This window comes from Felis catus, chromosome C2 (assembly GCF_018350175.1).
Source record: "Felis catus isolate Fca126 chromosome C2, F.catus_Fca126_mat1.0, whole genome shotgun sequence".
In the NCBI taxonomy this organism is placed as follows: domain Eukaryota; kingdom Metazoa; phylum Chordata; class Mammalia; order Carnivora; family Felidae; genus Felis; species Felis catus.
This window is the reverse complement of record NC_058376.1, coordinates 149,227,640-149,250,127: the sequence shown is the minus strand read 5'-3', so window position 1 is coordinate 149,250,127 and position 22,488 is coordinate 149,227,640. Positions and strand designations below refer to the sequence as shown.

The 22,488-nt window shown below is 40.9% G+C and overlaps 1 protein-coding gene across 20 annotated transcripts in view; it reads right to left on the bottom strand.

Moving 5' to 3' along the window:
- The window catches only part of ULK4 (unc-51 like kinase 4), a 577,159-nt gene that overhangs the window by 433,998 nt on the left and 120,673 nt on the right, over window positions 1-22,488 (bottom strand). For 19 of the 20 annotated variants that reach the window (XM_045037803.1, XM_045037798.1, XM_045037797.1 and 16 more), the window contains one exon: window positions 16,230-16,412. The exons of the other annotated variant lie outside the window; for it this stretch is intronic. In XM_045037803.1, coding sequence (XP_044893738.1) covers window positions 16,230-16,412 — 183 coding nt within the window. The remainder of the gene's footprint in view (window positions 1-16,229; window positions 16,413-22,488) is intronic. 20 annotated transcript variants of the gene reach the window in all.

Here is a 22,488-nt window from a genome sequence, read left to right as displayed (position 1 = left end):
TGCGTAGAAGCCGTGCATATTTCACTGTTGTAAAATGTTCTAGGTGAAAACAGAAAACTCTATGAGTCCACTCAAACATTTGGGTCGCTTGGAGTTTGGGACTGTTATTAGGAAAGTTGCTATGGACATTCTCACACATGGCTTCTTGGGAACAAATAACATATGTATCCACTTCTTTTGAGTATGTACCTGAGAGCAGAACTGCTACGTCAAGGAGTAGTCCTCTCTTTGGCTTCAACAGAGCTTGTCAAATGATTTTCCAAAGTGGTTGTACCAATTTATTCTCTACTAATATATGAGAGTTGCATTGGCTCCACATTCTTGCCAACACTTGTTGTTATTCATCTTTTTCATTTTATTTAAATTTCTAACTATGAGTTTCGAGCAAATAAAATGAACACAAACGACAGTCACTTTAGAAGGAGAACCTTTGTAACAAGTCTAGTATTACTTTAAAGCTGTCCAAAGTTTTATAAACAAGGTAACGCATTCCTTATTCTTTTTTTTTTTTCTAAGAGAGAGAGAGAGTGTGCGCGCTAGTGGGGCAGAGGGAGAGATGGGGGGGAGAGAGGGGGAGAGAGAGACAGAGACAGAGAGAGAATATCTTTAGCAGGCTCCACACTCAGCATGGAGCCCAATGCAGCGTTCACTCCCATGACCCTGGGATCATAATCTGAGCTGAAATCAAGAGCCAGATGCTCAACCTACTTAGCCACCCAGGCACCCCAACACACCCCTTATTCTAACTTACAAAGAACATAATTCATGACAATTAACAAAGTAAATCTATATTTAAACAGATTTAACTCCCTGACAAAGAATACAACATAAGACTTTAGCATAAGAAATCAAGAAAATGAAAATGTGTATTAATTCCAAGAAAACAATCTTACAAGTGATGAATACTCTTCATAAGGGTTTATGTACATTAAAATGCATTTTATTAAATTTTAAGCATTTAAATTTCTCAAATATTCACAGATGTAGCATTTATGAACTCAACTCCAAAAGCATGAATTGGTGCTCTTTCTTTTCCAAGTGCCTAGTAAAGTGGCTAGGTAAAACTAAAAACTCCACAGTTTTCACTATACAAGGTCAGGAAAAAATCAACCCCTGTAATCAAGAACAAAAACACAAAGCAGTTAAGAAAAACCTTGAGAGAGGTGTAGGACTTAAAAGCACGGCTCTTGGCTGAGTGATAAGACAACCCCTGAAAACCGGAGTGGCCGCTTCAAGTGCTAGGAAAGCGCCTGGGATCTGAAGCCAAGCAAACCTGACTACAAATGCCACATTCCTTGCCAAAATATCCTCACCAGGATTCCGTTTCCTCAACTTTAAAACGAAACGGAGACGATTATGCTCACCACCTTTTAATAAGCTTGATATGGTGACTGAAGGCTAAAAGATACTACAATAACTAAAAATACTAAACACCGTATTTTACATACAATTATTAAAACATCATAAAAGTTCTGCAAGAACTAAATTTTTGAAATTTGTATGGGCAACAAACAACAGAAAGAGGAAAACAATCAGAAGCATATTTAAGACTTCAGCAAATAAAGAACAGACTGTTCATTTACTGGGATCCTTACTTTTCTACTTACACCAGAAAGACTACAAATATGCCATTAAGAATTTAAATTTAAATAAGGGGGAAACAGCCATATGATACTATACATCTGCCAACATAAATACATAATCTTGGAAAAAGTATTTGAAATGTGTATAAATCACTTCTACCAATAGGAAGTTTAGGAATACTCCAGTTAAAAAACACATGACCTAGCAAACAACGGATGAAAGAATTTTAAACTGCCTAACAAGCAATTAAATCCTCTGCCCTCACTAGTAGGCAAAGAAATGCAAATTTCAGGATAAGATTTCATTTCACTGCAAAGCAGACCAGCAAAGATGAAAACGGATGACAGCCAATGTTGGCACGGTCATGGGTAAATGGATAAATCTTAAATACAGCTCATATGAAAATAAGTGTTCAACCTTTCCTCCAACTGGGAGGAAAGTGACTTATTTCTTAAAGGCCTTAAAAATGTTATTTCTCCTGACTCAGCTGTTACAGCTCAAGGAATGTATCCTAACGAAGTGATGAACCAAAGGGACTTAAAGTACAAGAATCCTCATGGTGGTACCGTGAAACAACAACAGGCAGCCAGCCATCTTAACATCCCCAAAGAGGGGATCTGTGAAGTAAATCATAACCGTAGCCCAGACTGCGTCTACCCCACATCCAGTTTCGACGTGTTCTTCCATGGCAAACTCTGGGACGATGCACTCGGGGGGGTGGAGGTGGTAAACGTGAACTACAGGACCTACGGAGTCAGGTCAGGAAAGGCCATGTAGTCTCTGCCTGGTTCTCTGAGGGCACTCTTGGAACCTGACCACCCTGCCGTGAGAAAGCCCAAGTAACCTTCAGAGGTCCACGTGCAAAGCAAACGAGGCTCCCAGCCCACACTCCCAGTTGGGTGCCCGCCGAAGGGCAAGTCCTATGAGTGAACCATGGAGTCCTATGAGTGAACCATGGAGAAAATTTACGCCCCATCCCACTCCATCTTCCCAGCAAACACGGCCTTGCCCCAGTTACAGCTTGGGGAGCAAAATAAAACACTGCTCTTATGCAAGCCACTATGTTTTGAAGGAGTCTGCTACATAGGAAAGATGAATGAAATACACAGCTTAAGTATATAATGAAAGATGAAAACTTTCCAGGCATTAAAAAAAAAAATTTCATACAGCAATATATGTAATTTTAAAACACAGAAATGCCCACAAATAAGTGATGAGGTCTACTGTATTTCTCCCTGATGTAGTGGATGCAGCCATTACTAACAATCTAGCAAAACTAAAATATTTTATGGTTTTGATTGGGGGAAAAAAACCTAGACAAACTATAACACACACCAAAAATAAATTATATACCAGATTTGTAACGCAGGAACCCTGAGTCCCTTGAAAAGATGGAGTATATTACAGATTACAGTCTTGATGTAGGCTTAAATGTATCTTGTGCCCTAAATAATTTCTCATGACTAAATGAGAAGAAATGGTCTCATGACTAAATGGTCACCTCTGAAGAAATGACCAGTCTGACTGACTGACTCCTGACAACTAACTGCCCAGGACTCCATAATTAATTGTAAGCAGCACGCACCACATGTCTAGAACAGTATTAGTCTCACAACACTTAGAGAGTGAAGGCTACAGGTGCAGGCCAAGACTCAGTGCCAAGGATGAATAATCAAAACTACCTTTAGAGAACCAAAACTGACCTCGGGTCCCTTCAGTTTGCAGCCCACTATGTATTCAGCTTTGAAGGAAATTCATCGTGCCATTCAGCTCAACATACCAAAATGTTACATGTGGAGGGGAAAAAAAAAAAAAAACAAAAAAACAGACGCCATGTAGGTCTATAACCAAACCACAGCATGATCAGTTTACATCCAACAACCCAACGGTACTCAGCAGTGATTTCGGAGAGCACAGATCTACCTAACAACGATGGCAGGAAGAAATATTCAGGATGCTAGGAATTGGTATATGAAGCGTCCCTAACAAACAAAATAATACCTTCATCAAAATTAAGCAGAAGGATAAAATATCCCTCTAACACATGTCACAAAGACAGAACTATGAGATGAATAAAAATAACGATGAGGCCGAGAACTTCAACATTATCTTCTGCAAATCTCAAGAGGGAAAACGGACCTGCTTCCATCACCTGTCACAGATAAAAATCGAAGAGGACAGCCCAGCCGTCAACTGATAATAGCCTCAAGGGAAAAATGGGGATAACGACATGGACATAATTTTTTCCTGCTTAATACTGATGGAAATAAAACAGGTACTGATTAAATCTACAATTGTTTTGGGGTTACACTTTCCTTAAAGAAGTTTAGCCAAGCATCTGACTAAAACATCTCAAAGAATACATTTATTAATGGAGATGGACCAAAAATACCACAATAGCAACTCAAGGTCTGATGAATATGCATAAATTACCACATTTTAAATGTTTAATTAGCGACCATTGAGTCAGTATGCCTAGTGACTCTGAGAAGAAAAAGAAAACCTGAGTAAACTTGGCATTCAAATGTTTCTAAATTTTACATGCACAAAATTTCTCAGTGCTCTTTCTCGGTACTTCCAAATAACAGAGGTCTACGGCTTCTGGTTCATTATTAATCGCTACTGTGCTACTTGGTCAAAACTCAAAACCTGAAGCAGCAACTTCAGTCAAACTAGACTGCTAAATAAAAATGGACAGCAGCTATTGTCAAAATTAATCAGCAAGGCCAAAAATTTCAGAAGGCAGTATTTCTAGCCAAGAACACTCGGAAGGAAGCCGTTCTTACCAGGGAGCATGAACAAACTCACCTGTGAAATATGATATGCCTTTAAAAATTCATGTTTAAATCTTTAAGCCCCAAAGCATATAAAGTCCAAAGGATGCCTTACTGATTACCCAGATACCAAGTACGTTCGAGGTCACTTATCTTAGGAAAAACATAACCGAGGCAGATGTTGGAATCTATGTAACTTAAACAAGTTGATGTGAGTTTTCGAAGCTCAGTTAACTGAAATACAGCAGAGTGGCGTTTCAGGAGTTTTATACGCTTTCAATCTGGTAACATCAACAATCAGGCACTGAGTTTTTACGGTAAGCCCTTTGCTAAAGTCGCTGCAGTAATTAACTCACAAAGCAGTTGACGAGCGTAGCGTAACTTCCATATCCTTACCCCTTTTCCCTGTACGCATCGATATACACAAGTGTGTGTGTATACATGCATGTGTGCTCTTGGATGGATGGAGACAGTCACTGCGGGTTTAGAATGACGTACTATTCTGTCGCCCTGAACATCGTTACTTGGCCTCAGCTTCTTCAAACGCTGTTGGGTTGTCTGTGGTTCATTCTCTGATGGAGGCCTCGGGAAGAGCTCCCGTTCACACATCTACCTGTGGTGTTGACAACAAAGACTCAATGTGACTGAATGTAATACACTTGGCGAACATCTTCTTTTCTTCAAAAATTTAAACACCTTACTCCATTGAGTTCGACATCAAGGATCACTGCGGCAAAATGTCCGATGCCAACATAACTGCTGTTCCCTCTAAGTGACTTGCTAAGATGTAAGGTCCTTTTGCTTTGATGCTCAAAGGACTTTTCTCTACAATGTCATGGTACTGCTATTGTAGAATGATTCTCCTAGATACGCCGTGTGTCCTTTTGATTTGTGCATTCAAATACTCATTTTATTCAGGAAAATATTGTCTGGATTGTAGTTTCTAGTATTTGTTCTGTTTCAATAACTTTGTTTTCTTCGTCTTCTGTAGCTAAGACTTTCACTGGGATGCTTTTCGCCTTTTCCTTAATTTCTTTTTTCATTTTTCTCCTTTCCATGATTATCCTTACAAGACGAAAGTGTCAGTGCCCACTGCCTTTTGTGTGCCTTTATAAAAGTGTCTTCGCTTCTGTTTTTCCTCTTATTTAGGAATCTTTCCTGAAGTAAGTTCTTGTACTTTCCTGCAGCCCGCTTCTATCTGATCCACCCTTCCATTTCTGATTTGAACGGTTCTTCCCACCGCTTCCACTCCAAATTTCCTAATTCATCTTAGTTTTTTTAAATATTACGTTTTCATGTGCTTTGGGGCCATGTGTTTTCTTTCCACAATCCTTCCTTGTCCAGTGGAATGTTATTCAGAACCACTTATTCTTACACTCTTTTATACCACCCTTTCATGGATTTTTTGACCACACCCTTTTGCTTTGTTGCTGAATGAAATGGATTTTCTCGTACTTTTAGGAAGGAGGTTCTACTGTAGACAGTAAGGACAGGCCAGGATAACTTCTTTGTCATTTTTGTAATTTGAAGGCTCCTTCCTGTGTTGTGACTCTGAAATAGTCACAGATAGGGCCTCTTGGAGCCAAGTCGACAGCACATTCCCAGAGCTGCCTTACCGACGTCCTCTACACCTTTCCTCTCAGGGTTCCCGCCGTATTTAATGTGCACCGTATTTAATGGTTTGCCAGCGTGGAGTGTTATCCTCCTACAAGAGAGTTTTTCCTTGACTATTTCTGAAAATCTTGAAGGGCTTCAGTTACTCTTGCCCGCTCTGGTCTCCCCAGTCTTTCTGTACTCAGCCACACACCACAACCTGTAAAGCCTCCCCGACATTCAATGACTCATCTAAGAACCACATGCCAGGTTTTCCACTCTGAGTGGGGAATTTTCTGATAGAGATTGAGCCCTTGCTGGAAATTCCTGGATTGCTCAGTTTCTGGGACTGTCAGAATTCACTCTCTCCTTTCCTCCGCAACCTCCCGAACAGCTGCGGACCCCACGCTGTCCTTCCCAAGTTCACCACACCAACTCCTATTCCGGTGTTTGGGGAATAACTTGACACCTGTATAAGGAGGTTTGAGAAATCGAAAAAATTCTATGCAAGCAACAGCATTCTTCCTCCCCACATCTACCCCAACAAGAACATACTTATTATATAATGTTTACCCTTGAGTCTTTCTCAGTTTTAACAAAATTCATAGGCAAGGGGCTATGATATTGATGATATGGAATAATCCTTAAGATATTATAATCTAAAATCAATTACAGAGCAGCAATCTCAAACATGGAATATGTGAACAAACCGACAACCATATAAATATTTTTAAGTAAGTATCTTAAGCATCTATGTGTATCCTACTCAAAATCCACTCACTGCAACCAGGTTGGCACTATTCTGAACGAGTGCAAAATGACTAGCAAACTCATGAACTGTTTAATACCACTAAATAAAAGCACCAAAGCCTTCCTGAACATCAATCCAAAACATGGACCACCGCCCAAAATACCAAAACAAAAAGCCAAGAAGGCATACACAGAAGCTGTGGTCAACCCCCAATCTCATGAATATACCACAGGATCCAGTGTTAAGTTCCTTAAATACTCCGTGTACAAACACTGTACCTCTCCCCTCAGAGCACTCTTTCCATCATAGAATAATTTTCCCAATGCTATAGACTGCAACGTTGTCACTGAAAGTCATGCAATTCATATGTGAATTTAACAGGATGACACTTTCTGAATCACAAGGCAGACGGATATCTGGTAGGCTTTTAGATGGCAAATATTATCTTTGAAAACTAAACGTCTTTAAAGAAATGTTTTTTTTAATTAGCTTGGAATTCTCCCCTTAACTAAGTAAGTATGCCTAAAGTCATCTATGAAGACCTGCAAAACTTAAAAGAAGATGACTAATCTTGTGATTTTTAGGACAGAATAAAAAGGATAAGACACTTTTTCTTATATCCAACGCAAGCAATATTCCAACTAGTAACACAGCCTGTCCCAATGAAAGACATTCCTTCCGAGCTCCCCTGAAGTCCTTCATCACATTCCATCTTTGTCTATCATAAAGTACCACATTATCAATCTGCCAGAATATTTCCCTTCGACATATGTTCAAAGGTAGTTGGTTTAATAACTCATACTATTTTCCGTGAGGGATAGAGTTCCTAAAACCCTACATATCCTGAGACTTTCTGTAAGCTTGAAGAATAGGAAAAAAAATACATATTACAGTGTTTCAACCTTCAGTACATTGCTTTTCTTTAATATTTTTTAATTTTTATTTATTTTTGAGACAGAGAGAGACAGAGCATGAGCAGGGCAGGGGCAGAGAGAGAGGGAGACACAGAATCCGAAGCAGGCTCCAGGCTCTGAGCTGTCAGCACAGAGCCTGACGTGGGGCTCAAACTTGTCAACCGCGAGATCATGACTTGCGCCAAAGTCAGACGCTCAACCGACTGAGCCACCCAGGCGCCCCCAGTACATTTCTGAACAAAGAGGGAAGCTTAGGATCACAAACGATAACCAAAACTCAATAAACGTAAACTATATGTATATATTTCGTTAGTAGTCATGTTGTGAGTAAACACCAGAATTTTTGAAGAATTCCTGCACCTCAAAAACCAAATTCATCAATGGATACCTAGGAGAGTTTACGATGCTCTTCCTTCTAGACCACGCTGCATATGAGTAAAAACTACCCGTGTGGTAGCCACACTAGCATACCTAACACCACGGCCACGTTCACCACACACACCGTCTCAAGGAGAAAACTACTGAACGTTCCCTAGAGATCATCAGAAACTTTCCAAAAGTGAAGAAAAATGTAAATTGTAACTTAAGGGCTATAACATGAATCCTTTTATTCAAATTATGAAACATTTCAAGGACACAGAAAAGGTGAAGTGATTTTAACAATCCATTCAACTTTACCAAATCTTGGCATTTAAAAAAAAAAAAACCAAATTCCTTTTTCTTTTTTTCTTTTTTTTTTTTTTTTTTTAAAGAAACAACATATTACAGAGACACAGCTGAAGCTGCTGCCCTCCCTCTATTATGAAAGGTAAAAAGCACTCTCAGCCTCTGCTGGTGACGACAATTATACACCCGTTAAAAATACAGATAATTATTTTTGCCTATTTAAAAAATATTTAAGTTTATTGATTTTTGAGACAGACAGAGTGTGAGTGGGGGAAGAGCAAAGAGAGACGGAGACACAGAATCTGAAACAGGCTCCAGGCTCTGAGCTGTCAGCTCAGAGCCAACTGTGGGACTCGAACTCACAAACCGTGAGATCGTGACCTGAGCCCAAGTCAGACGCTTAACCGACTGAGCCACCCGGGCACCTCTATTTTTGCCTAGTTTAAACTTTGTGCATGTTATTGTGTTGTCCATATACTTTTTCAGCTTACCTTTTTCAGTTTTATTTATGAGATTTATCCACATCTTTCTTTCATTTGTTTATTTAAATTCAAGTTAGTTAACATACAATGTAGTATTGGTCTCAGGACTAGAACTAGAGTGATTCATGACTTCTATACAACACCCAGCACACGTCCCAACAAGTGCCCCCCTTAATGTCTGTCACCCATTTAACCCATCCCCCTACAAATCTCCCCTCCAGCAACCCTCAGTTTGTTCTGTGTATTTAAGAGTATGGGACTCTTATAAGAACCAATACATTTTCAACCTAGTTCGGTCGTTTTTACCTACTGTATATTGGTCCACCCTATGGACATGTTACAATTTAATTTTCCAATCTCTTGTTGACTTTTAGGTTTCTTGCCACCGTAGGACACTGGAAAAGGCTGTGAGACAAACAACCGTGTTTCTGTGTACAACCGTACAAGGACACACTCCTCATGAAAAGATTTATTGCTGTGCTATGTACATCTTCAGCTTCACTGGACAGTACGAAATTGCACTCCCAAGTGATTACACCACTTCGCCCAGGAGGGTTCCTGCTGGCCCCTATCTTCACCAACAACTCTTACTGGCAGACTTACATTTTTGCCAACCTGAAGTATATGAAACTGACTCATTTTAACCTTCATTCTATTCATCAACATTCAGTGTGAGCATCTTTTCCCGAGATTACGGACCCTTCTAGTTTCTTCTTCTGTGAAATAACTCTGCATAGACTACATCCATTTTGTCTTGTCTTTTCCTTTTTATGTGTAGTATATTTTTTCATAAGCTGGATGCTAAGCCTTAAGAAAACTTTCCCTATAGCAAGGTCGCAAAGACAGCCACTTACATTTTCTTTAAAAATTTGTTCAAGTTTCCCTTTTCGTATTTTAGTCTTATGATGTAAGAAAAGAGACCTAACATCCAAGTATCTTCCGAGAGGGGAACGGTTGAATAAAATGCAGCGCATGCACTAGGAAGCACTGTTTTAAAAGTGAGGTGGGGGCAGGGGGACAAAGAGCCTATCCATAAATGACAATGAAGTGATCTCTGAGATACATTACAACACACACACACACACACACACACACACACACACACACACACGGTACAAATGGGCTTCTGCTAGCTATCCTTTAGTCTCAAGAAGGGAGAGAATATTTCAATGTCCACCAGAGGTCATTTTAGAGTCAACGCAACATACCGACGCAAAGGACGACCGTGCATCACATTTTCAGCCAGTCTGCTCAGGACCAGGGCTTGCTGGAAAGGCCGCATCCCATGTTGCTCTCGCCACAGCCCCAGCAGCACGGCCCAGGCGCAGGGAGAAAAGAGTCACCCTGGATGGGCGTGGAAGCCACCTTGGCTTAGAAGCTTGTAGCCCACAGCCACCAATCTCTCTTGTAACAACTCCACAGATGACAGGTTAGTCTTAGGTTTCCAGAAACACAGAGCTAGAAAGTTTACTGAAAGTCAAATTCTCACACAAAACAGGAAAGGGTTTTCTCAACCCTTTACCCACAGATAAATACGGGACCACTGGAGGGTAGGGGGCAGGTAGGTGAAATGAGATAAAGAGATACAAGTATCTATGAAATAAATAGCACATAATACAAACGTTACACAAATAGAGAAAGAGAGATAAATACACAGATATCATCTGTAGAGTAGACTGGAACTGAAGCCACTGTTCACTCTTCATAGCACAAAAGGAACAGCTGGGTCATTAGTGTGTGTCTTCCATTATGAAAACCACCACCAATGAAATGTCTTCAAAAGAAAAAGAAATCTAATTCAAATCTGATCAAAGCTTTAAGCCTATACAAGAAACACAGGAGCAACATTTTAAAGGATGCCACACTGTCTATGTTGTTTGCTGGATTCAATCAACAAAATCCAAATGTGGAAAGGCCTGTGAACCGTGACTGTTGTCCTTAACAGATTCATTTCAAGGACTAAAAAAATAAATACAAAAAAAAAAAAAAAGAGCGAGAGAATCTATAGATTTAAAGAGGATTAAGAGAGACAAATCAACATGAAATAGAAAGGAGATACACACACCTTGATCTGATCCCGATTCAAACAATCTAGAAAAATAATAATTTATGAGCCAGTGTAGGGATCTCTGATATATGACTGTATTAAAAACTTATTAATCGGTAGGTGTTAAATGATACTGGGAATGTATCTATTTTAAAAGGTTGCTTATCTTCTACAGATATAGATGAGTTAGAGACAATACAATGTCTGCGTTTTGCCTCAAAATAACTCAGAGGCAGCAGTGTGTATAAATGAAGTACAAGTGAGAAGGGAGCAGAGATGAGGCGACATTCACATGTACTGAAAATTGACGACGCGGATGTGGGCCAATTACATTATTCTCTCAGTGGTTTTCAGGCTTCACACTTCTTGCTGAACACACACTCAGACCCACACACAATTATACATACACCCCCATGCACGCACACACACACCCACGCATACCCCCACCCCCATACACACCCACACACACACAACCCCACCCCTCACCCAACACCCCCACACACAAACCCTGTGAGCGCACGCGCGCGCACACACACACACACACTCTGTGCACACCACAGACACACACACACTCCAGTCCCCCCCTAAGAACCCAGGCTACAGCCCCATCACACTCACAGGAGCCCTTCAGATTTTCGTTTCATCTTCAGGGTTAGCTTCTGGATGTTTCTGTCACATTCCCAAAAAACTCAGTTTTGTCTTTGTAAGGACTATCCAGCATTTGTAAGTTTTTATGGTGAGAGGGTTTGTGGGGTATCTACTCGGCCATACTGGTATACACAGATACCTTTTAAGATTCTGTTCTCGTTCTGTTCATGTTTTCTTAATTCCACAACCAGTCAGCTTCTACCAGACACCAGGACATCACAAGACACAGATTTTGCAACTGGCGTGATTCCTGGGCCAAAGTAACAGAGCCACAACTTTCAACAACCCACAAATAACCTACTGTGGTTCCACGAATTTAAAAGATTATGAAAAGAAGAAAATAAGAATCTGCATGTGACCTCTAAGTATCCTGGTTACGTGCTGGATAATGGTCGTGTGAAGACAATGATACAAAAGTAGCTAATGCTGGTGACAGGGAAACTGAACAAATTCCTTCAGCATACTGACACCCACTTGAGAACACGAGCATGATTCCGAAGGGGATCGTAATCTGGTTAGTTCAGTTTACGATGAGAACTTGGCTACCGTTACATAATCCAAATGGAGAGTCAGGTTAATTGCTAACGGCAAATAACTATGAAAACACGCAGAATGCTAGTAATCCCAAACTCCACGTTTTATTAGAAGAAAAACATAGCATGGCTCTATTGGCTGCTGGTTAAATTGTAAGTGATTAGTACCGTCATCATCTACCTTTCTAGAGAATAGTCTAGCACTATCTACGCGGGGCCTTCTAAATGTGGCTAATACCTGTGGTAATCTATTATCGGTGAACACAAAGAGGGATACAACAGGATGTTCACTACATCGGCGTCAGCGGAAACCAACAATGAGAGGCAGGCAAATGGTTCAACAGTGGGGAAAGAATTAAACTGTTGGAAAGCCATGAAATGAAAAATTTTACAATGTTTTTTAATGTTCTTGGAGAATATTTAATGACAACGTACTATCGAGATAAATCTACACATTTTGATCATAATTTTATAAATGTGTAAATAAAACACATAGACACACAGACAAAAGACTAAAGAGACCGACCAGGCTGTTAACAGTAATTATCTCTGGGCAATGAAATTACAGCTGATTTTGTTTCATTCTCTAGTTTCTTCTAAATTTTCTACCCTAAACAGTAATTTCTTGCAATTAAAGGAATAGCATGAATGCCTTTGGGGACTGATTTTCAACTTTAAAGAGATAATGATATACAGGCGATGGCCCCCAAAAAGAGCATGTGCAGTTGTCCTTCTGTTCAACCGGAAGGAACCCACCCAGTATGTGTTCCCAGGTCCCCCCCTCGTCCACTCATTCTAACCGGTCAACAAGCAAACGCTCAGGACAGAAACTCAACTTAGCAATAGGAAGGTTGGTAAATCTGCCCCTGAAACACACATGTATATTTCTTTAATGCACTTTTAAGTAAAAACACAACTATGGCCACTCTGTCAAAATCTGTGAAGAAGGCTAGTATCACAACCCTACATGAGCGAGGTCTCCTGCCTGTCCCAGCCTCTTCCCACTGGCCTCCCTTCTCCCCAGTCCCTCCCCCCCACCCACCAACTCACTAGGTTTAGGTCTGGGGGCCTTCTTTCTCTTTCCAAATCCTCCCACCTCACAGGGAAGCTCAACTACAAAGTTCTTCCCCCAGAACTTCACAGGGCAAACTCCTTCTTGCCATTTAGGGCTCAGCTGGAACATCACCTCCTCAGAGGCCTTCCCTGACTCCCTCCCTGCCCCCCCCCCCCCCAGGTAATGAGATCTGGCTCCACTCCCTGCACACTGCCTATTGCAGACACCCTATGTTCTTAAGAGCATCACCACTATCCAAAATTGCTCCACGTCCTTGTTTGTCTGGCATGAGCATTAGCTCTGGCACTTATGCCCTCTATGAACCTGACAAAATTACCCAGCATGCTCAGTTTCCTCCGCAAACACCCCAGGACTGCAAGTCACTAAGTGACCCGTGGTAAATGTTCAATAAATGGTAATTCTTTTCAATTAATAAAAAAAGAGTGTTATATTTTAAATGAGAATTCACTGCATATTACTGACCTGCCATAGAACCATTTTAAGAATGAAAGGTCAAGAGAGAGAAGATGCACTTTTTCCTATTCTCCACACTAAGGACAACTAAAAATCCTGGACATTGTATATAAAACAAATGTGAGGTGACTCTGAAAGAGAGAGAAGACAGGTCCTGAGGATCAACATGGCAATGAGTTCACTGGGTTTTCTCTTTGCCTCAGATATCCCAGATTGGGTGCTAGGTAATCCAGGAGCCTAGAAACACCAACAGGCACAAGACACAAGAAAGGCCAGCTCTCTCAAGCCAAAGGACCAAGAAAGGGGCAGCCCAGAAAGATCTAAAACTTTCAAACAACAGCTACTCCACTCCAGCCAAACACCATGGGAAACCACGGCCCCACCCCTATCAGCAAAGTGAGGGGCCTGGACTCCAACCCCGCACAGAGCCAACACGCTCCCCGCTAGGGCAATTCCAGAAGAGAGCAAGTAGAGAGCTGGCGATAACATCCCAACCTGGCAGTAACAGCAGCCATTCGCCCCAACCCTGGCGTCAGTACAGATCACGTGGGGAGCCTGGGCCTCCACCCATCAGTAGCAGTAAGGAGGTGCCCTTCCCTCCCCCTGCCAAGACGGCATCAGAGAAGGGAGGGGGAAGCCTGTACCTTTGGCACCTGCCACCAGGAATGGGACTCACACCCCCCACCTACAGTGCCAGGGGAGACAGGCCTGAGGAGCACTCCCCACTCCCGCCAGGGGGCCATCAGGGGAGGCCTAGTGGAAAGTGTGGACTCCCACAGCCCAGCAGTAAGGAGGGGCCCTCCATGCCCTTAGGGTGCAACAGAATTCCACCGGAGAACCTGGATTTCCACCCCAATACGGCAGGCACGAGACACAGCCCTCCTTCCTCTGCCAGTTCCACGTCAGAGGAGGCCCGCTCCCACAGATTTAAACAAAATCCAGAGTCTTCAAACACAACAACCTAAATGTTTAACGGGCGGAGTTTCAGTTTTCCAAGATGAAAATGTTCTAGAGTGAATATACTCACCACTACTAACTGTGAACTTAAAGATGGTAAAGAGGGTAAATTCCGTATCATGCGATTTCCACCACAATAAATTTTTTCAGTACCAATGCTAACGAAAGTCAAAAGATTACTTATCATTCAATACATTTCATTGTTCAACCATTCATTTTGTTAGAATATGTGGAATATTAGTTGTGTCATAAAAACAATTATAAAAATCATATTCGTCAATGCATACTATTTTATTACCTTTGTGAAATATCGTACTTGAAATGAAATCAATCCATGCCTGTGCTCAAGGTGGGGAAAAAAAACCCAATTGCTAAAACTCTCGGCCTCTCTTATCACAGTTTACACAGTAAAACTACTCAAGCGGTGCTTTTCCTAATAATGTAACAATACTTAATGACTTGGAAAATTTAATAGCAAAAATTAGATACACAGACTGTTAGAAAAGAATATGTGTCTCTGAGGCTCCAGCTCCTTAGCAGAATCTGAAGGAGAGTGATCAGAGTAAAGGTAAGAGGGAGTTTACTCTCCATCCTGACTTTGACAGATCAAGTTTACGACGTCAATCAATGATTCTTATTTACTGACATTTCCACTTACATTACAAAAACCAGAATTTAACGTACAGACCTTAACACAGAAGAACCAAGGCAAAGAGTATATCTAAGTGGTTCCACTCTATACTTGTTAGTGCCATTACCCTTACTGTGTTCTCAAAACTCCAATATGACCAGTATCTCCCCTCTAAAAAAGGATGATTAGTGCAGTAAGTTTCAAGAACGCCACACACTACATTCCCCCTGTGAAGATTCATGATACACATGAGCATATAAAACCCTGGGAAAGGCTGTACGATTATAAAAAGATCTTTTGCTTTGACTCCAAGCTTTCCAAGCACGTATATACCACCACGGTCCACTTTTTCTACCTGGTAACACCTCACTCAACACTAACTTTCTAGGACAGGGCTTCTCAAATCATAAAGTTCAAACAAACCACCTAGAGATCTCATTAAAATGTAGATTCGGATTCAGCAGGCCCGAGATGGGGCCCGAGGGGCTGCGTATCCAACCCCCTCCCAGCTGATACCCAGGCTTCTGGTTCGCGGATCACTCTGTAGCAGGCACCAGGAGAAGACACACTGAGGAAGGCTACAGAAGAGACTTCTTGAGAGCCCTGCGGTTTTGTGATCGGAACTGAATATTTAAAAACTCTACTGTATATAAAATAAAGGAATCTCAAAGGATTAGAAGGAAACTAAGTTAAAACAGGAGACAAAGAGCTGTCCAGGTGCTTTGTATTAGCCGAGTATTAGGCAAGTCCAACTAAGCAGAGAACATAAAGGGACTCTCCCCACAGAAAGCAAAGCACATGGGGAAAGAGACGGGGGCTGAGGAGAAGGAGGCATAAAAAATATTAGCATAGAAGAAAGACTCATAAATTTTCTAACTTTCCATTACGAAAATGGGATACGCAGGCAGAGCCATTTACTGGATTTCTACTTTAATCACTAAAAGACTCTTACAATATCTTCAGATAAATGGCCTGTGATACAGAGGTTTGGCAAAGTTCAAAAAGGTCCCCTGAGATGAAAAATAAATTCTACAGAGATGATATTACTTGTTTTCTCCTGCAATCGTAACGGTTCGACAACAATTCGTAAAGTACGGTAATAGGTGAAGTCTAAGTCAAACCTTTTCTTGGATTAACCTCTGAAGATGAATCCCACAAGACAACATTGAAGTGAATAAGGTCAACATGTACTGCTGAACTTTGCAGATGGCTGAGGCCAGGGAGTTTATTACTGCGTTCAGTCCCACCTTCTCAATAACACTCTGGAAGGCAGTGGGAGAATGGCGAGTGATTCTACACAAGGCCTGCAAAGACAAGAGAACAGATCGGTCAGACAACTCCAAGTGCATTAACCAGGCCTCGGGACGATAACACGCTTCTGTACCAAGGAGCAGAGGCTGCTTACCCTGCTCCTTTACTACTTATTTTGGGATAACAAAGTCAGAAAATCTCAGCATATTTAAACATGAAACAGTAATCCAGACACCCATAAAAACTAAAGCCGTTATAAGATAACAGAGACTCTTATGATAAGCACGCAAATTATAAAGGGTTAACTGCAATGACAAACTAACTTGCAAGTTGATATAGAAAAACTTCCCTTGAAGTAATAAAAAACATCAAGTGCCTTCTTTTTGCAGACACTAAACTAAGGGGTGGAAAAAATACCCATAAAAATAAATATCTAACATTTACTGTCTAGCATGTGAAAAATGATTATCTCAGACTATCTGAATACTATCACATTTAATTCTCCCAATAACATAAGAAAGGTATTATTGTTTACCTATTTTATAGACAATGGAACTAAGGCATAGAATATTTAAGTTACTTGCCCAAAGGCATATAGCTGGTCAGAGGCAAAGCTGGAATTCAAACCAAGATAATCAGACATCTGAGCTTTTCCTAACTCACTCATGAACTATTAGAGATGAGACATATTTATAAAGTAATAGAATTTAATGAGCACCATAACAGAAGTGAGCTCACTGAATTCGTTTGGAAAAGAAGGTAAAGCAGTCGACAATGGCTACGTAGGAAGATGATCTCGAGCCAGTTTTTGAAGGGTAGGGGGGAAGTGGACCAGGTGGAAAAGTAAGCAAATTCTAGCCAGGACCTAACTGTGAGACCTAAAACTATAAAAACCCTTGAAGAAAACACAGGCAGTAATTTCTCGGGTATCAGACATAGCAACATTTTTCTAGATATGTCTCCTGAGGCAAAGGAAACAAAAGGAAAAATAAACTGTCGGGACTACATCGAAATATGAAGTTTCTGCACAGCAAAGGAAACAATCAACAAAACAAAAAGACAACCTACAGAATGGGAAAAGATACTTGCCAATGACCTCTCTGATTAAGGGTTAGTATCCAAAACATATAAAAAACTTATACAGCTCAACACCAAAAAAAAAAAACAAACTAAAAAATGGTCAGAAGACACGAACAGATCTATCTCTAAAGGAGACATCCAGATTGCCAACAGACACGTAAGATGCTCAACTTCACTCCTCATCAGGGAAATGCAGATCAAAACCACAATGAGGTATCACCTCACCCATGTCAGAATGGCTAAAATCAAAGATATAAGAAAAAACAGGAGTTGGCAAGGACGTGGAGAAAAAAGGAACCCTCTTGCAAAGTTGGTGGGAATGCAAATTGGTGCAGCCACTGTGGGAAAACTGTACGAAGGTGCCTCAGAAAGCTAAAAATAGAACTACTTTATGATCTAGTAATCACACTATTGGGTATTTACCCAAAGAATACAAAAACACTAATTCAAAGGGATACATGCCCCCCTATGTTGACTGTAGCATTATTTACAACAGGCAAGATATGGAAGCAGCCCAAGTGTCCACTGACTGATGGATGGAAAAAGATTTGGTATACACACACACACACACACACACACACACACACACACACACACAGAGGAATATTATTCGGTCACAAAAAAAGAATGAAATCTTGCCATTTGCAATGACATGGATGCAGCTAGAGAGTATAATCCTAACTAAAATAAGCCAGTTAAAGAAAGACAAATACCATATGATGTCACTCATATGCAGAATTTAAGAAACAAATCAGCAAAGGGGAAAAAAAAAAAAAAAGGAAAGAGAGACAACCAAGAAACAGATTCTTAACTATAGAGAACACACTGATGGCTGCCAGAGGGGAAGGGGGTGGAGGAATGGGGATTAAAGAACACACTTACCATAATGAGCACTGAGTAATAATATGTAGTTGAGTCACTACATTGTACACCTGAAACTAATACAACAGCATATGTGAACTATATGTATACTGGAATTCTTAAATATTAACTTAAAAATAAATTCTAGCCAGAGAGAAGAGAACACGTGTTCACATGGAGACACAGAGAAGCAGAGCATGTTTGAAGAAGGGGAAGTTGATGCTTTGATAACATACTTCAGGTGAAGAAGGAAAAGCAATCAGTAGGAAAGGGGAAAATGTGATGATTCATCTAGAAAAGCAGGATGGAGCCAGAGATGCTCTACCAAAACAGGACTTACGAATTCTGTGCCATAAGCAATCAATGGGAAGACCTCAAAAGTTTTTAAGCAAAAAGGATGGTCATATTCTGGGCATATATGGGTGACTCCAAAGAGAAATAAACTTAAGCCAGAAACAGTTTTACAAAAGCATTCATTGTAATTAATGTCCTATAACCTCCTTCTTTCTGATTTATATGTTAAACAGATCTATATAACCTTGATCAATGAAAAGATCAAATATGAGATGAATGGTTACAAATATGTCAAAAGAAAAGCAAAAAGAAAAGCAAAGGGAAAAGATAAAGACTTCAAAAATATTTTTGACTTCTTGAAAATCTCAGGAAAATGGTGGCTACCAGGGGCCTAGGGGAACAGAAGATGGGAAAATGTTGGTCAACAAGTACAAACTTCCACTTTCATGAGTAAGTTCTGGGAATCTAATGTACATCATGGTGATTACAGTTAATAATATTGTTGTATATATGTGAAAGTTGTTAAGAGAATAAATCATAAATGTCCTCACCACAAAAAAGAAATGGGAATCCTGTGATGTGATGCAGGGGTTAGTTAACACTATGGCGGTAAACATTTTGCAATATATATGTGTATCAAATCAACACGTGATACATCTTAAGCTTACACAGTGTTATGTCGATGACATTTCAATAAAGCTACAAAACAATAATCACTGACTCTATTTCAAGCATATACCAAGGATCTGTAATCATTTACAGATAGCCATAGCAGAATGAAATACCCAGAAAAAAGATCAATCTCTACTTTGGCCACCTTTCAAATTGTATTTCATTCTCTCCTCGTCCTTCCATGGGAGTTACAGATGGCTAAGTTAGACACGATGGTTTGGAAACCATTAAAGTACAGTTCTTGAAGTCTAAAGCCCAAATCGTGTATGTTTCAGTAGAAAAGTAGACACTAATATCTGAAAACAGGACTACAAAAAATAAATTCACTAAAAACAAAGCTAGCTCTGATTCCAGAACATGAAAGTTTTTAAGACTCATTTAAGGGCTCCTGGGTGGCTTAGTGGGTTAAGCATCTAACTCTTGATTTCAGCTCAGGTCATGATCTCAAGGTGGTCATGAGATCCAGCCCCATGTCGGGCTACACACTCATAGTGCAGAACCTTCTTGAAATTCCCTCTCTCCCTCTCTCCCTCTCTCTATCTCTCTCTGCCCCTCCCCTGCTTGTGCAGGTGCATGCATGCACTCTGTCTCAAAATAAATAAACCTAAAATAAAACTCATTTATAAGGTATGTAAGAAGATTGCTGTATATAAAATCAAAACAGAATTATTTCATTATTTAATCCAAGACTTAAAAAAAAAAAAACATTTTTGAAGTTTATTTATTGAGAGACAGAGAGAGACAGAGACAGAGACAGAGACAACCTGAGCAGGTTCCATGTTGTCAGCGTGGACAGCGACATGGGGCTCCGTCTCACAAACTGTGAGATCATGACCTGAGCCAAAATCAAGAGTTGGGACAGGTAACCAACTGAGCCACCCAGGTGCCCCAAAAGAGCATTTTAAATGGAGTCTCTAAAGGTCATGCTACCATCAGAACTTTGGAGCAAGATTAAGGGTTCTCCCAACAGAGACTTCAAGACACAAAAGACTAAGTGTCACTGGCATTTTAAAAACCGTTAGAGCAGCTCTCACAGCAAAACTGACTTTCTATCAGTACAAAATCCCCACCTGATCATAATGAGGATATTTCTTGGTAAAAGATTTGTCCAGTCTACTTCTAAATGTATTCAAACCAATATGAGGGCAACGAGAATGTCTCATCTTCAGAATGCGGCTCAGAAGCCTAACAGACTTTCCATTTTAAAAAGCTCATGCAGAAAATAACCTTTAACCCTCCACTTCTGGATATCAAACACAGTTGAGAGCTTCATGGAGGCTCAGTAGCACATTAGTGCTTGTATTTTCTGAATCAAAAAAAATCAAATCTCAACTCTGATCTTCAGTGATCTGGTTCTGAAATACTTACTTATTAAAATAGTGCTTGAGACTACATTTCAAGACTGGGAAAAAAACACTTCCAGTCCAAAATTCACTTCAAAACATGCTTCAAAAAGAACACTGTGTTACCTCCAGAATTCTTGACAGTCTGCATCATGAAAGCAATTTCTAAGAAATAGACTAAGTCAAAAGTGGAGGCCATACCTCTATGACAAACTTGGACAGAATCACCATGGAATAAAAACTTTAAAAACGATTTCTAGTTTGCCTTTTGAATGTTGTTGTTTTTTTTTAACGTCCTATCAAAATTACCTTGGGAGCTTTTCTAAACTACACACATTCTCATCTGATTCCTAAAGAGATCTTATGATATATCACAATAGGGGCAAGGAGTGTATAAAGTGGAGGAAGTTGTCAGTGTTGCTTGAAAAGCTCCCCGCCAACCCCAGTGAAAACCACCATGCTATAGGATTCTTCCCTTTTTACCCCCTTCATCTCAGCCCATTAGTAATTATGTTTACTCCAGTTATCTCTCTCATAGTCTCCGTCTTACTCGATCTAACTCTACGGGCTTCTCTGGTTCCCACTCTGGTTAACAGAGAGAGCGATTCCCTATAACCCTAATTCTAGTGATCGTTTTTATCCGATCAATACATTTCCTAAGTCAGGTCCACTCCACCCAATAACCAATCCCTAAGCCAAGGAGGCATTCCTGAGTGGGAAGGTATAAGGGAATCTCTGGGACCAAGAGATGACCAGGAGAACTGGGTGAGAAATGGGAAAGACAATCAGTGACAAAGGCAGCAGACACAGACTGTTATAAGAGGACAAGAAGCAGACTGGCGCCCCAACACTGGGTACCTTTCTTCTCCAGCCAGAGCTCATGCATTCCTCTGCTTGAGAGACCTACCAAGTACCCATCGCATGTGCTGAGGAAGGGCACGAGAGGGAAAGGGCCCCTACCTTCCAGGAGTAACACTAATGGGGAAAAACCGTGCTTACATACATTACATAAATACAGCTATAGTCATTGCTATGAGCAAAACTACAAAGAGATTCGAGGGGCCAGGAGATGTGCTACCAGGGGGACGCCTGGGTGGCTCAGTCAGTAAAGCACCCAACTTCAGCCCAGGTCATCGTCTCATGATTCATGAGTTCAAGCCCCTCGTTGGGCTCTGTGCTGACTGCTCAGATAGCTAAGGTAACTAATTTATGTAGCAAGATGTGTTACCTGCTTAAATAACAAATATTGCCCTGGAAGTGAAAGCACTCACCAATTCTGAACTTCTGTTTGTGCCAATCCTTTAAGAAAAATGGTAGAAAGCTGTTGAAAAGTTGCAGCAGAGAAGAGAGAGGAGACATGATTTCATGAAGTGCACTCTGTGTGGACAGTGATGTCGGTGGGGCAAACTGACCGTGGAAAGACCAGTGAGGAGGCCACTCCAGTGGGCCAGGAGAAAGATGGTGGGGCCTGGACTATGGCGGCAGCAACAGAGTTGCAGGGAGAGGTAGAGGGGGCCAGACGGAGACTTAGGAATGAGCATCCCAGGACAGGTTAAGTAGCTGCATGTGAGCACGGAAGTGGAAGGAGTTAAGAGAAGAGACCCTTTGTTTTCCCTAATCCACCTCCTCTACCTTCCCCTCCCAAGGTTCAACATGTCAGAGTCTGAGGAGAGGGGGCAGTGAGGGGAAAGGGGCAACCCTGCACCAGTGGCAGTGACAAGGAAGACAGAGGATGACACAGCGGAGGTGGCCAGAGGGGATGGGCCTGTTCACAGAATAAATAAATTCACTCACTGAGTGAACAAATCAGTATAGATACTGAGAAAAACAGAAACCAGGTTTGTCTCTGAGAAAGGATTTACAAACATGGAAAATGAGA